Source organism: Leucoraja erinacea, chromosome 34, assembly GCF_028641065.1.
Source record: "Leucoraja erinacea ecotype New England chromosome 34, Leri_hhj_1, whole genome shotgun sequence".
Lineage (NCBI taxonomy): Eukaryota > Metazoa > Chordata > Chondrichthyes > Rajiformes > Rajidae > Leucoraja > Leucoraja erinaceus.
This window is the reverse complement of record NC_073410.1, coordinates 5,797,873-5,812,089: the sequence shown is the minus strand read 5'-3', so window position 1 is coordinate 5,812,089 and position 14,217 is coordinate 5,797,873. Positions and strand designations below refer to the sequence as shown.

The window sequence follows — 14,217 nt, the reverse complement described above, 5'->3', positions numbered from 1 at the left end:
TCTAAATAGTTCAATCAGATCACCTCTCAGTCTAATAGAAATGTCATTATATTTCCTTAATCTGCATTCTACATTTCTTTCTTTCTGCGTCTGAAGTCTTTTCTTTCTTTCTGGACCTTTTTGTCTGGAAACTATGTGTTCAGACCACAACTTGTAGTTGAGAACATCATTTCAGTGAACCATTAATGTACTACAGAGAGATTACTACATAGCCAGACTGTTATCCCTTATCCTTCAGACAAAACAAAAAACCTCTGTGTAAGAAGGAACTGCAGATGCTGGTCTAAACCAAAGATAGACACAAACGCTGGAGTAACTCAGCGGGACAGGCAGCATCTATGGAGAGAAGGAATGGATGACGTTTGAGATGGCCGGGAGAAGGGTCTTGACCCATTACTTCTCTCCAGAGATGCTGTCTGTCCCGCTGAGTTACTCTCCTTTTTTGTGTCTATCTAAGAAAAAAACTATCCTATTGTTTCAGACTGGTTAATGGCCCACTGGGCAATTTTTAGGAATTGTCTGACTCATCCAACCCACATTCATCCCTCGGTGAGCCCCAGCAAATGGAATTTGGCAAACTGGCATTTGTGATATTCTGTTGTACAATTGCTTCTCATACAGAACAAATCACTGCACTTAAATGTAATTTGTTATTTATAGAGTGGTTTGAGAAATACAACGGTTCTAATCTCTGCTCATATTTCTTCAGTTTGCGCTCTTTTTTTCTTTCATTGTTAAAAACCAAGATTCTTAAGAAGCTCCAGAGGAGTTTTTTGAGGCATTGAGAAAAAGTTCATGCCAACTCACAGTTCTGTGAGGAACTTCAGATATGCAAAGCAGAACCGTTGACTGAAAATAATTAAGGCTATATTTAAAAATTGCAATCATAATTCAATGGTCATTAATCTTATGACTATTTAAAACTTAATTTTATTATTTGACTTACAAAATGAGACTGTCAGATAAAAATGGCTTAAGCAGAGTGAACTTCTCTTCAATTAAATAAAAAGGCGGATTGGTTATTGCTAATTGATTTTAATATAAATTATTGGTTATGATTAATCACATACGTTTTCATCGTAATGTGTAGGCTCACTAATTGACGGTATTCGAGTTCACAATGTTGAAGACCAGTCTTGAAGAATGAAGCATGGTTGGTGGAGCTCAGAACTAGACATCTCTGACATTATCCTTCCGGATAATGAAAGGCCTAGATAGAGTGGACATGGAATGGATGATTCCAGTTATGGGACAATCTAGAACCAGAGGGCCTTAGAATAAAATGATCTATCTTTAGAATGGATCCCATCCATCCATCCATCCCCATCCATCCATCCCTCCATCCATCCATCCATCCATCCATCCATCCATCCATCCATCCACCCATCCCTCCATCAGGACCCGCACCATCCGGGCCACACACTCATCTCACAATTGCCATCAGGAAGAAGGTACCAGAGCCTGTAAACTGTAATGTCCAGGTTCAGAAACAGCTTCTTCCCTACAGCCATCAGGCTATAATGGTGATGTCATCTGCAAACTTAGAAATGGAGTTAGAATAGAATAACGTTTTGGGCCAAACCCCTTCTTCAGACTGATGTGTGGGGGGGGGGGGGGGGGGGGGGGGGGGGGGGGGGGGGGGGGGGCGTGGGAAGAAGAAAGGAAGAGGGAGAGCTGAGAAGTGGAGGAGACAGTGAGGACTACCTGAAATTAGAGAAGTCAATGTTTATACCGCTGGGGTACAAACTGCCCAAGCGAAATATGAGGTGTTGCTCCTCCAATTTCTGGTGGTACTCACTCTGGCCGTGGAGGAAGCCCAGGACAGAAAGGTTGGATTCAGAATGGGAGGGGGAGTTGAAGTGCTGAGCCACCAGGAGATCAGGTTGGTTATTGCGAACATTGCGTTATTGCGCACCCGCTGAGTTTCTCCAGCATTTTTGTCTACCTTCGATTTTCCAGCATCTGCAGTTCCTTCTTAAACATTGCTGATGGGCAGGTTAGATTTAAATTGGGGCTTTAAGTTTTCTTTAAAACACCCTAATTAGTTGGGCACAGTATGTTGTACACATTCTCAGTTATTTTTGCTGAGTTTTGCGGTTCATTGTTAATAGGTTAAGATAAACTAAAGACAAGTAACTTTTTTTTGCATTCACCCAAAAAAGAAACTGCCCTTTAAATCCTTATCGTGTTCTAAATAGTTCAATCAGATCACCTCTCAGTCTAATAGAAATGTCATTATATTTCCTTAATCTGCATTCTACATTTCTTTCTTTCTGCGTCTGAAGTCTTTTCTTTCTTTCTGGACCTTTTTGTCTGGAAACTATGTGTTCAGACCACAACTTGTAGTTGAGAACATCATTTCAGTGAACCATTAATGTACTACAGAGAGATTACTACATAGCCAGACTGTTATCCCTTATCCTTCAGACAAAACAAAAAACCTCTGTGTAAGAAGGAACTGCAGATGCTGGTCTAAACCAAAGATAGACACAAACGCTGGAGTAACTCAGCGGGACAGGCAGCATCTATGGAGAGAAGGAATGGATGACGTTTGAGATGGCCGGGAGAAGGGTCTTGACCCATTACTTCTCTCCAGAGATGCTGTCTGTCCCGCTGAGTTACTCTCCTTTTTTGTGTCTATCTAAGAAAAAAACTATCCTATTGTTTCAGACTGGTTAATGGCCCACTGGGCAATTTTTAGGAATTGTCTGACTCATCCAACCCACATTCATCCCTCGGTGAGCCCCAGCAAATGGAATTTGGCAAACTGGCATTTGTGATATTCTGTTGTACAATTGCTTCTCATACAGAACAAATCACTGCACTTAAATGTAATTTGTTATTTATAGAGTGGTTTGAGAAATACAACGGTTCTAATCTCTGCTCATATTTCTTCAGTTTGCGCTCTTTTTTTTCTTTCATTGTTAAAAACCAAGATTCTTAAGAAGCTCCAGAGGAGTTTTTTGAGGCATTGAGAAAAAGTTCATGCCAACTCACAGTTCTGTGAGGAACTTCAGATATGCAAAGCAGAACCGTTGACTGAAAATAATTAAGGCTATATTTAAAAATTGCAATCATAATTCAATGGTCATTAATCTTATGACTATTTAAAACTTAATTTTATTATTTGACTTACAAAATGAGACTGTCAGATAAAAATGGCTTAAGCAGAGTGAACTTCTCTTCAATTAAATAAAAAGGCGGATTGGTTATTGCTAATTGATTTTAATATAAATTATTGGTTATGATTAATCACATACGTTTTCATCGTAATGTGTAGGCTCACTAATTGATGGTATTCGAGTTCACAATGTTGAAGACCAGTCTTGAAGAATGAAGCATGGTTGGTGGAGCTCAGAACTAGACATCTCTGACATTATCCTTCCGGATAATGAAAGGCCTAGATAGAGTGGACATGGAATGGATGATTCCAGTTATGGGACAGTCTAGAACCAGAGGGCTTTAGAATAAAAGGATCTATCTTTAGAATGGATCCCATCCATCCATGCATCCATCCATCAGGACCCGCACCATCCTGGCCACACACTCATCTCACCATTGCCATCAGGAAGAAGGAAACAGAGCCTGTAAACTGTAACGTCCAGGTTCAGAAACAGCTTCTTCCCTACAGCCATCAGGCTATTAAACGCAACAACGAATAAGCTCTGAGCTCTGAACTGCAAAAGCCTATATTATTATTGCACTATATTTGTTATTTAATGAACTTTGTCTTTTTTTTCTCTTCCCCCGCTATGTTTGCATATTCACATATTCTGTTGTTCTGCAGCATGTAAGAATTTGATTGTCCCGTTCGGGACATATGAAAATAAAACACTCTTGACTCTTGAGGAAGAATTTCTTGAGCAAGAGGGTGGTGAATTTGTTGAATACATCGCCAGCTGTGGAGACCGGGACATTGGGTATTTTTAAAGGGGAGAGTGATAGGTTTTGGATTAAGAAGGGTGTCACAGTTTGCGAGGAGAAGGCAGTAGAATGGGATTGAGTGGGAAAATAGATCAGCCACGATGGAATGATGGAGTAGATGATGGGCCGAATGGTCTAGTGCTACTCCAATGTCTTATGGTTGTATGATCTAAACCTAGTTAGTGATGTATCACTGCCACGTTGTCCCTTCGGGCAGCACTCTCTTCCGTAAGTTGAAGCCCCACTCTAGAAACAAGCAAATAAAGAAGGCTAGCACTTGTCACAGTGCTGTATTCTTCAAAGTACTGTCTTTAGGATGGAACATTATACAAATAAAGGTTTGCCTTTTTGGTGAAAGTAAAAGATCTTTCCCCTCTCACCTTAAACCTATGTCCTCTGGTTCTTCAATCCACTACTCTGGATAAAAGACTGTGCACTCACTGTGAAGTTCCATTTTTTGCAGTAATTGTCAAAGAAGAAATGGACAGTGAGTAAGGATATCCCAGTGTACAACTGGATCTAGATCAGTTTTTAAATTGGGCCAAGGAAAAACAAATGGATGTCTGGTTTGTCAAACCAGGGCAGGTCTTTGGTATGCAAAAAACTAGGGCATGACTTACACAGTGAATGGTAGAATACTGGAGAGTATGGCAAAACAGAGAGATCATCTGATATCATCTTCTGGACCAGTTTACCATGTGGGATCTTGTCAAAATCCTTGTTAAACAATGTATACTACTTTGTGCCCATCAATCTTCTTGGTCAACTCTTCAGAAACTCAGTTACATTCTTGAAACACGATTTCCCAGACACAAAGCCAGAGTGAACATACCCAATCAGTCTTTGCCACTCCAAATGTAGATAGATTTTGTCTCTCAGAATTCCCTTCAGTAACCTGCCCACCGTGATTGTTATGTATGTAATAGAAATAGTGTTACCTGCCTCCAAGTTAAAGGGGAGGAGTGTTAGCTATGTGATCATTAGCATATGTATTAGTATATGTGATGTCTTGTGATGTCTGGTGCAAGTACACATGTGCACGGGGAGACTCAAGGTGGCATCCTGCAGTAAAGTAGCTTGTAAGATTACTCCCGTGTCTGAGCCTCATTGAAGTCTGTTCCAAGCATCCAAATACACAACAGTGATGTTAGGCCTCCTGGCCTGTGGCTCCCTGTCATGGCCTCGCAACCCTTTTTAAATATTAGCCAAGACAGAATCTTTTTCCCAGGATCGCAATTTCAAATACTGGGAAGGTATTTACACTGAGAGGGAGAAAGATTTAAGGAGAAGGGTATGGCAACTTTATTTTTAAGAGACAGTAAGTAGGTGATTGGTTTCTGCCATACGGCACCAGGAGAGATTATAGAAGCAGATATAATAACTGTCTGAGTAACAACTCACCCATTCCTTCTCTCCAGAGATGCTACCTGTCCCGCTGAGTTACCCCAGCATTTTTGTGTCTGCCTTCAGATATAATGAATGTTGTTTGAGAGCCATTTAGACAGACAGGCAGAGATTCGAGGGATATGGACCGTGTTGATATAGGTGGGATTGGTTTAGATTGGTATCAAGATGGCATAAAGTATTGGGCTGAAGGGCCTTGTCCTTGTGCTGTATGTACTAAGGTCTATGTTCTAAAACTGCATCCACGTTTACAGGTGATAAGAATTTGAAGCTGAGTGGCACTGAGTTGCAGCCTGAAATAGCACGAGTATAAGTCCACCAGACTTTTGTCATAGACAGACAGCATCTCTGTTTGGAAGGAATGGATGACGTTTTGGGTCGAGACTCTGAAGAAGGGTCTCAACCTGAAACCTCACCCATTCCTTCTATCCAGAGATGCTGCCTGAGCCGCTGTGTTACTCCAGCTTTTGTGTCTCTCTTCGGTGTAAACCAGCATCTGCAGTTCCTTACTAGACTTTTGTAATAACTGTTTTTGGAGAGTTTCCAAAGCATAATTTTCATCTGAGAGCTCTTGAATATTTGGACCGCTTTGCTCAACTTATTAGATGGCAAACATCGAATAAAATTTGCTGGTGCTGCAGTTATACTTTTTCACTGTATCAAACTAATGTATCAATAAAGGCCCCTTTTTTATTTTGATGATTTGTTATGGGTTTTTTTCAGGAAAGCTTTTAAATATTTTTATTTCCTGTGGGTATAAGCAATAAGAAGGCAGGCACTTTGTGGTAATTTTAATTTCTGACTGTCAGCTGGGTTTATTTGCTGGACTCCGGGGACATAGGCCAGAAGTTTGTAGGAGGTTTGGCTCAGATTCTCAGTCAATACTCCAGTTCCAGAGGATTGTTCAGGATGCAGACTACAGATTAGATCATAAACTGAAGCCCTGATTACCTATTCAGGTATTTAGGAGAAAGTAACTGCGCAGTCATTTTAATTTCACTCTCCCATTGTACCAGTCCTCCCGTTCCAAGTGTTGGTTCTTACACCCTCAGTGTAAGTTTCCCCAAGAGACCACATTCATGATTTGTCAAGCCCCAGCAAACCTTCAATCTACAGGTGCACAACCTTTTATCCGAAAGCCTTGGGACCAGACACTTTTTGTAATTCAGAATTTTTCGGTTTTCGGAATGGAAGATTTTTAGCGTAGATTTTAACGGCTGGCTCAGTGGTAGAGTGCTCGGCTCGTATCCGTAAGGTCGCGAGTTTGCGCCTCGATCCCGGCAGTTACTCGATCGCGAGTTTGAGTCTTCAATGTAGGTTTTTCTTGCAGAATAGGAGAGAATAGGGAGGGTTAGGCTGGGATCATTCTCTGCGAGATGATCTTAGTGCGGGAGACAAGTGTGGGAGAGGTGTACTGACTGTGTGGGCAGAACTTTGGAAGTGATTGCCCACCATTCTCAAAAGCCGCTGTGTCTCCCTGTCCCTCCAACTCCAGAGGAATCCGCTGCCCGATGGGCCGCTACGGCGACAAGTGGCAGTTCGCCCACAGCCCGAGCTGCGCCCCCTCATCCGCAACCCGGGTTCCTCTGGAGTTGGAGCGGGGCTGGGCTAGAGTTGTTGCTGGCTGTGAGTCTCTGGGATCTCCGTGCTTGCAGTGGGCCTGGGGGTCGGTGTCCCGATGAGGGGGCGCAGCTCGGGCTGTGGGCGAACTGCCACTTGTCGCTGTAGCGGCCCATCGGGGAGCGGCTTCTGGTGGTCCTGACGTCTCTCAGCTCCTGTCCAGGGGGACGGCCGGAGACGTCAGGACCAACAGGAACCCGCTCCCCGATGCGCCGCTACAGCGACAAGTGGCAGTTCGCCCACAGCCCGAGCTGCACCCCCTCATCCGCAACCCGGGTTCCTCTGGAGTTGGAGCGGGGCTGGGCTAGAGTTGCTGCTGGCTGTGAGTCTATGGGATCTCCGTGCTTGCAGTCGGTGTCCCGTTGGTCCTGACGTCTCCGGTCACCCCCCTGGAATGGAGCTGAGACTGGGAACTGTACCGCCCTTGCCCCCTCCCTCTGCAACTGCAAACAACCCCACAGTTCCCAGTCTCAGCTCCTGTACAGGGGGGTGGCCGGAGACGTCACAGCCCGAGCCATCAGCTTCTGTCCCTACGGGGACAGCGGAGAGCGTGTTCCTCTGGAATTGGAACGGGGCTGGGCTGCTGCTGGCTGTGGGTCTCTGGGATCTCCGTGCTTGCAGTGGGCCTGGGGGTCGGTGTCCCGTTGGTCCTGACGTCTCCGGTGACTGGCACTAGCTCCGACGTGAAGACAGTGCAAAGCCCCCGCGCCGGTGCAATGGGCGGGGAGCTGGAGAGGGGAGGGAAGGGGTCACACACATGGCCGGGAAGCAGAGGGGTGTAGGTGGGGTGAAACTGAAGGGAGCGACAATTTGCTGCTGCCCGCTGAGTTAAAAAAGTTCCCACGCAAGACTCACGATACACTGTGTATCGTGAGTCTACCGTGGGAACTTTTTAACCTCAGCGGGCAGGCAGCAGCAGATTGTCAATTATTAACCCTCCCGCGCAATATACCCTCACCTTCTCTTTTATGAATGGGGATTTAGTTCCCCTTTCTTCGAGGACCGACCGGAGGTTCCGCTGTCACCTCTGCGGGCCGCCCTCGGTGAACGTTTTCAAGGACCTTTCTTCAAGGACTGAAAAAATGTCGCTATTCGGAGGTTTTCGTTATTCGGATAAAAGGTTGTGCACCTGTACTAATTACTTTCAGTGGTAAAAGTTGATTCCCTTGAATACTGTTTTCTAAAAATCTATTAAGTGCCTTGAAAACTTGTCTCCTTTCTGCCACCACTATTGGGCTGTTATCTCTCATCGCAGTATTTGTGAAAAAACAGGGGGTTGTATAACATTTTCCTTTTAATCAATATCACCAAAAGAGTAAATCAACGATCTTACCGATGTTAGTGAAATCTTTCTGTGTGCCAAACAAGGTTGGTGCATAGCAACTGCCACACTACAGCAATTGCAGTCTCAATGCTCATGCATTATTCGATCAGGTGGTGAATGAATGTCAATTATCCATGGCCTGCTTCCTTAAAATTCTTGCTCCTGAAACTTTCCCCCAGAAACAAATTTTTGGTAATAAAAAAATGCCGGTTTGAAATTTTGTGTCAGAGATGTGCATCTGATGCCTGCGTGCAGGATGTCTCTGAGCAGATGTGGAAGCTTCTCATGAGTGAGTGTGAGCAGCCGGAAATTGTTGTGCACATTGGCACAAATGACGTAGGAAAAGGGGTGAGGTCTTGCGAAGCGAATATGGACAGTTAGGCAGAAGAGTAAAACGTAGGACCTCAAGGATAGTAATCTCTAGATTACTCCCGGTGCCCCGTGCTAGTGAGGGTAGGAATAGGAAGATAGGACAGGTGAAAGCATGACTCAGGAGTCAGTGCAAGGGGTAGGGATTCAGATTTTTAGACCATCTGGATCTCTTCTGGGGCAGAGGTGGTTTAAAAAAAGAGGGACGGGTTGCATCTGAACTGGAGGGAAACCAATATTCTTGCAGGGAGGTTTGCTAGTGCCACTCGGTAGGGTTTCGCAGGAGAGGCACGGGCAGTTGGTACCAGAGTAGTAGGTCAGAAGGAGGCATTGCTCATTATTATTCAACACACCAATATTACTCAGCATTTGCCAACCTTTTCGTCAGCACAACCCTATCTAATCACTTGATTTCTATTGCAACCCGAAATGATGTAGCCAACATGACATAGATACCGTTGCCATGTGGTGAGAACAGAGAGGTTGAGAAGGAGTTTCTTCCCAGAGGCCATTCGGACTGTAAACGCCTATCTCACCAGGGACTAACTCTACTGAACGTTTTTCCTTCCATTATTTATTATGTAAAGGTATATTTGTGTTATGATTGTGTTTATAATTTATTTGGTTGTTTGGCTTTTTGCACAAAAGTCCGTGAGCATTGCCACTTTCGTTTCACTGCACATCTCGTTTGTGTATGTGACAAATAAACTTGACTTGACTTGACTTGACTTGATATATGACACAATATCTGCTCATGGGCATCATGCTGTTGACACAAGATTGATGTAAAAACTCAGTATTGCAGCGCAGAAGTAGGACCTTCAGCCCAACAGGTCCATGCCAAGGTTTTTGCCTATCTATAATCATCTCATTTACCTGCATTACGCTCATCTTTTAAACTCATACCATGAGAAAAAGATTCAGATTAGTCTATTTATATAATTGTATCTACCACCATCGGATCACCTCTCAGTCTCCTTTGCACTAGGAAAACACCCCCAACCTATCATAGCTCTCCCCGTAACTAAATTCCTTCCAACAAGGCAACATCCTAGTGAATCTCGTCTGTTCTCTCTCCAGTGCAACCCCGTCTTTTAGTGTGGTCTAACCAGTGTTTTGTAAAGTGGCCACATAACATCCCAACTTCCATATTCAGTTTCCTATCATATTAATAATCATGTTTTCTTCACTACCTGTAAACCTGACATTAATCTATGTTGAATAATTAAATACTGCTGTGCTGATTGCATCAAAAGTACGAGGGGATAGGTTTAAGTTGAGAGGAAGGAGGAGAGGTACGGTGCGGGGTTTTACAGGGAAATTTCTTTACACAGAGAATGAATTGGAGCTCGCAGCCAAAGAAGGTGGTGGAGTAGGGCACAGTCAAGAGACAATTAGACAAATACTTAAAAAGGCAAGGCATAGAAGGATTTGGACTTTATGTGGGGAAAATGGGATTAGCGTAGATTAACTATAAGATCGGCGTACTATTCTACACTAAATTATTTACCTTGGCAAATGGAAAAATATCAAACTAATACATTATCTGATGCTTTTAACTTGCGTTGAGTCACCTCCTCAAGGTTGGGAAGCCCTGTCCTGCAAATTTGTCTAATGTGCAGTTTAGTTTAGTTTAGAGATAGAGCGCAGAAACAGGCCCTTCGAATCTGCACCGACCAGGGATCTCCGCGTATTAACACTACCCTACACACACTAGGGACAATTTTACACTTAATTGGAACACTTATTGCATGCATGTAAATGCATATGTTTATTGTTTGTTTTACTTTCTTGTAAGAGCTGACATTCACAACAGAGCAAGGCCATTCAAGATCTTAAAGTTGATAAAACTTTGAACTCTGACATGTATCATCATACTAACTTGCCTGGATTCTGAAAAGTATAACAATGCTTTCCTTGCATGAGATGCTAATTTTAATTGTTTTTTTCTTTTAATAGTTATTATGGCTCATATGGAGAGTTTGGTCATTACTCAATCTGGGTACACAGCACTTCAAGCGATGAATTAATAAGCAACCTCTTGTGCAGCTACATCACAGACCAAGCACCTGTCAATAGCTATATACGTGAGTATGCGTAGAAGTGCAGCAACACACATGCCAGGGAATGACTTGGAGTTCATTAGGTTCAGTCAAAGTATACTCTCACCCCTGAACTGAAAGATTTGTGGAATACTCTTATGTTCCAAAGTGCTACCCGCATACCTAGTTCATAATCTTTTCCCTAAGGGTTCAGAGCCTTGTTTTGCACCTGACGATTTTATCCATGTTAAGATCAAATGCTGAGAATGACTCCAATTTTACTCTTGCACTTTGCACAGAGCACACAAGGTGGAAACTAATCAACTTGGTCTTGGTCTTCACACGTGTGATGTTCAAGCATAGGAACGAAAGGAAATTAAAAATTGAACTTGAATTACCATTCCCTGCTGTCATGAACTATGCTTGGGCTTTGTGGAGAATCTGCAGCTTTCCTTACTTCTTGCATCCAGAGCCACATGTTGTGAGCAGTCTAATCTCCATTTATATCTCTGTCATTTCCCATGTGCATCATTTAACCAAATCTAAGTCCTCATATTTTTAGCTGAACTGAAAGCTGCTTTACCAATGCCCCACCGTGCTGACATTTTTAAATACAGTACGCTCATTGGGTTGCAAAATTCTTGCCGTGTCTGTTCTTCTTAACCCCCGCAGCTTTTGTTAAGCAATCATTCTCTCTAATATTTCAAAATTCATGTTACAAATGTGTTAGTTCCATGCACAGTATGACCCTCGCGACCTTTTCAGTTGTTTTATGTGTAAATAATTCTAAAGTAAGTGTTCAGAGCTCATATTTCAAATGGCCTCAGTCTTTTTATTGTCTCTTTCTTGAGATGGAAGTTGAGTGAAGTTTATTTATGAATGTTGGAGAATAACTTACGTTGTACTCTAATTGGAGGATAAGTGGGTGATATTGAGGTCGAGTCTGCTGTGGGTTTGTATGAGGTGTCCCTATACAATTTGAAGTTTTACTTTTAAATAATTTTTGGTTAATAATGATTCCATTTACAATGATGATGGAAGAACAACACATATGATACCCATATTGTTTTATAATCAGGAATTACTTAAGGTAACTAGTGAATAAGTAGGGATGAGAATTTTAAACCAGTTAATAGTATAAAGCCCCAGTTAAATGAACTTGCAGTTTGTTTAAAACTTGCATTAATGCGGAACAATGGCGCTGCGATAGAGTTACTGCCTTACAGTGCTGTAAACCCAGGTTAGATCCTGAATACGGGTGCTGTCTGTATGGAGTTTGTACGGTCTCCCTGTGAACACATTAGTTTTCTCCGGGTGCTCCGGTTTTCTCCTATATTCCAAAGACGTGCTGGTTTGTAGGTAAATTGGCTTCTGTAAGTTGTCTCCAGTGTGTGTAGGATAGTGTATGCGTGATTGTTGGTTGGTGTGGACTCAGCCGGCTGAAGGGCTTGTTTTCATGCTGTATCTCTAATCTGAGCCACTTTTATTTCTCAGAAATATTGCAGCTCATTTTTGTGGATTTATATATTGTCATGTATTTTATGGATGTATGAGATATCTTTAACAGTATCAGTCGTTCTATCATCCTCAAATATATGTAAGAGTGACAACGATAACACGGTCAGCTAGTGAGTTGGGGTTGGGCAGGGCTTTGGACAAATGGTCTATTGGAAAAGAGAATTTACTTAAAGAGAGAAGTAAACACGTTAATAATGAACGGCTGAAACTTCTCTTAATAAATAAAAGGGTTAATTTTGCTGAATAAATGTTGTGATGGGAGGATGGTCACGTACAGGTCTAATGCAAAGAATCAATCTGGGACATGCATAGTGAAGCTGCCAGACTTGCTTGCTGGGAATAATTACCCAATTATTTCCACTATGACTGAAAATATTATTCACAGTCTGGGCAGTGAGTAAGTGCAGCACGGGAACACTTGCTACTGTAAGATGCAAAAAACTGCAGATGTTGGAAGTCTAAAATAAATTTTAAAAAAAGCAGAAAATACTTAACGGTGCAAGCAGACAGTAAAGAGAGAAGACAAAAAAAAATGTTTTGTTGATTTGTGGAATTAATGAGGTCTCCACAGATGCTGCCTGACCTGCTAAAGTATTTTGCAGGATTTTCTGTTTCTATTTCAGCTTCTGCTCGGCCTCATTTTTAAATAATCCGGGTCTATTAGACCCTGATCATCCCTGAGAGCATCCATGTAAGAAACCCATCTTTCGGATTATCTATTTTGTGTGGAGTATTGTAGATATTGTGGCATCAGCTGATACACAGACCACTTATGGTCGAACCCTCGTCAGTAGTTACGAAGGCTGTCACGTGATGTCAGGGGCTAAGGGGAGTGTCTTGCTACATAAGCATATCTCACCTTGAGATCAACCCCAGTCAACAGGTAGCTGAGCTCGAGACAACACCCTCGCTCAGCTACACCAGCAATGACAATTATGTTAGTGGACCAAACATACATGTAACACCTGAATAAAGTAGCTGTTTGTTCACCACGTTTGGTGCCGCCCCAATATATTGAAGTTTATGTGCATTTGTTATGATTCCCTTTGATTTTGTAGAGGGATCTTGGGCTCCGTCTATAATTTCCTGAGAGTCGCAAAACAAATAGAGTTTTAAAAAAAGGCGTATGGTATTCTTCCTTTCATTGGTCAGGGCATTGATTACTGTATAAGAGTCCAGAATACATAATGCAGTTTTATAGGACTTTGGTTAGGTTGCATTTAGAATATTGCGCACAATTCTGGTCGTCCCATTACAGGAGGGGTTTGAAGCTTTGGAAAGAGTGCAGAAGAGGTTTACCAGAATGATGCCTGGATTAGGGGTATTAGCTACAGGGAGAGGTTGGACAGATTTGGATTATTTTCTCTGGAATGCCGGAGGTTGCGGGGAGGTCTGATAGAAGTCCATAAAATCATGAGAGGCATAAATAGGGTAGACAGTCAGAACCTTTTTCCCAGGATGGAACAAGTCATATACTTGACGGCATAGCTTTAAGGTGGGAGGGACAAAGTTTGAAGGAGATGTGCGGGGCAAGATTTTTACACAGACGGTTGTGAGTGCCTGAAACATGCTTCTGGGATTTGTGGTTGAGGCAGGTATGACAGAGGCCTTCAAGAAACTTTTACACAGGCCTATGAATATGCAGGTATATAGATTATAGTAGGTAGATAAGAGAGGGTATTGGCATCATGTGTGGCCACAGACATTCTGGGCCAAAGGGCATGTTCCTGCTTTGTACTATTCTTTGTTCTATGTTTTTCTACTTTTGCTCTCTCTTTCCCTTGAGATATCTGTTCCTAAATGCTTCAATTATAATTTACCCTGCATATAATTCATCAATTCACCCTCCTCTTTAGATTTTGAATTACCCATTGCTTTCAGGCAGCTTCTTGGCAGCTCTTCCACACCGAGTACTTATTGGAGGGACTCCATGTGGCAATCTGTGACTCGGTTATCAATGATTTATAAAGGCCAGGACTTCTCCTCATCTTTTGTTGAACACAGAACCAGACTGGT

General features: G+C 42.6%; 1 protein-coding gene across 1 annotated transcript in view; it reads left to right on the top strand.

Moving 5' to 3' along the window:
• Positions 1–14,217, top strand: part of si:dkey-192p21.6 (uncharacterized protein LOC565246 homolog) — a 163,991-nt gene that overhangs the window by 24,057 nt on the left and 125,717 nt on the right. The window contains exon 4 of the mRNA XM_055661723.1: positions 10,601–10,728. Coding sequence (XP_055517698.1) covers positions 10,601–10,728 — 128 coding nt within the window. The remainder of the gene's footprint in view (positions 1–10,600; positions 10,729–14,217) is intronic.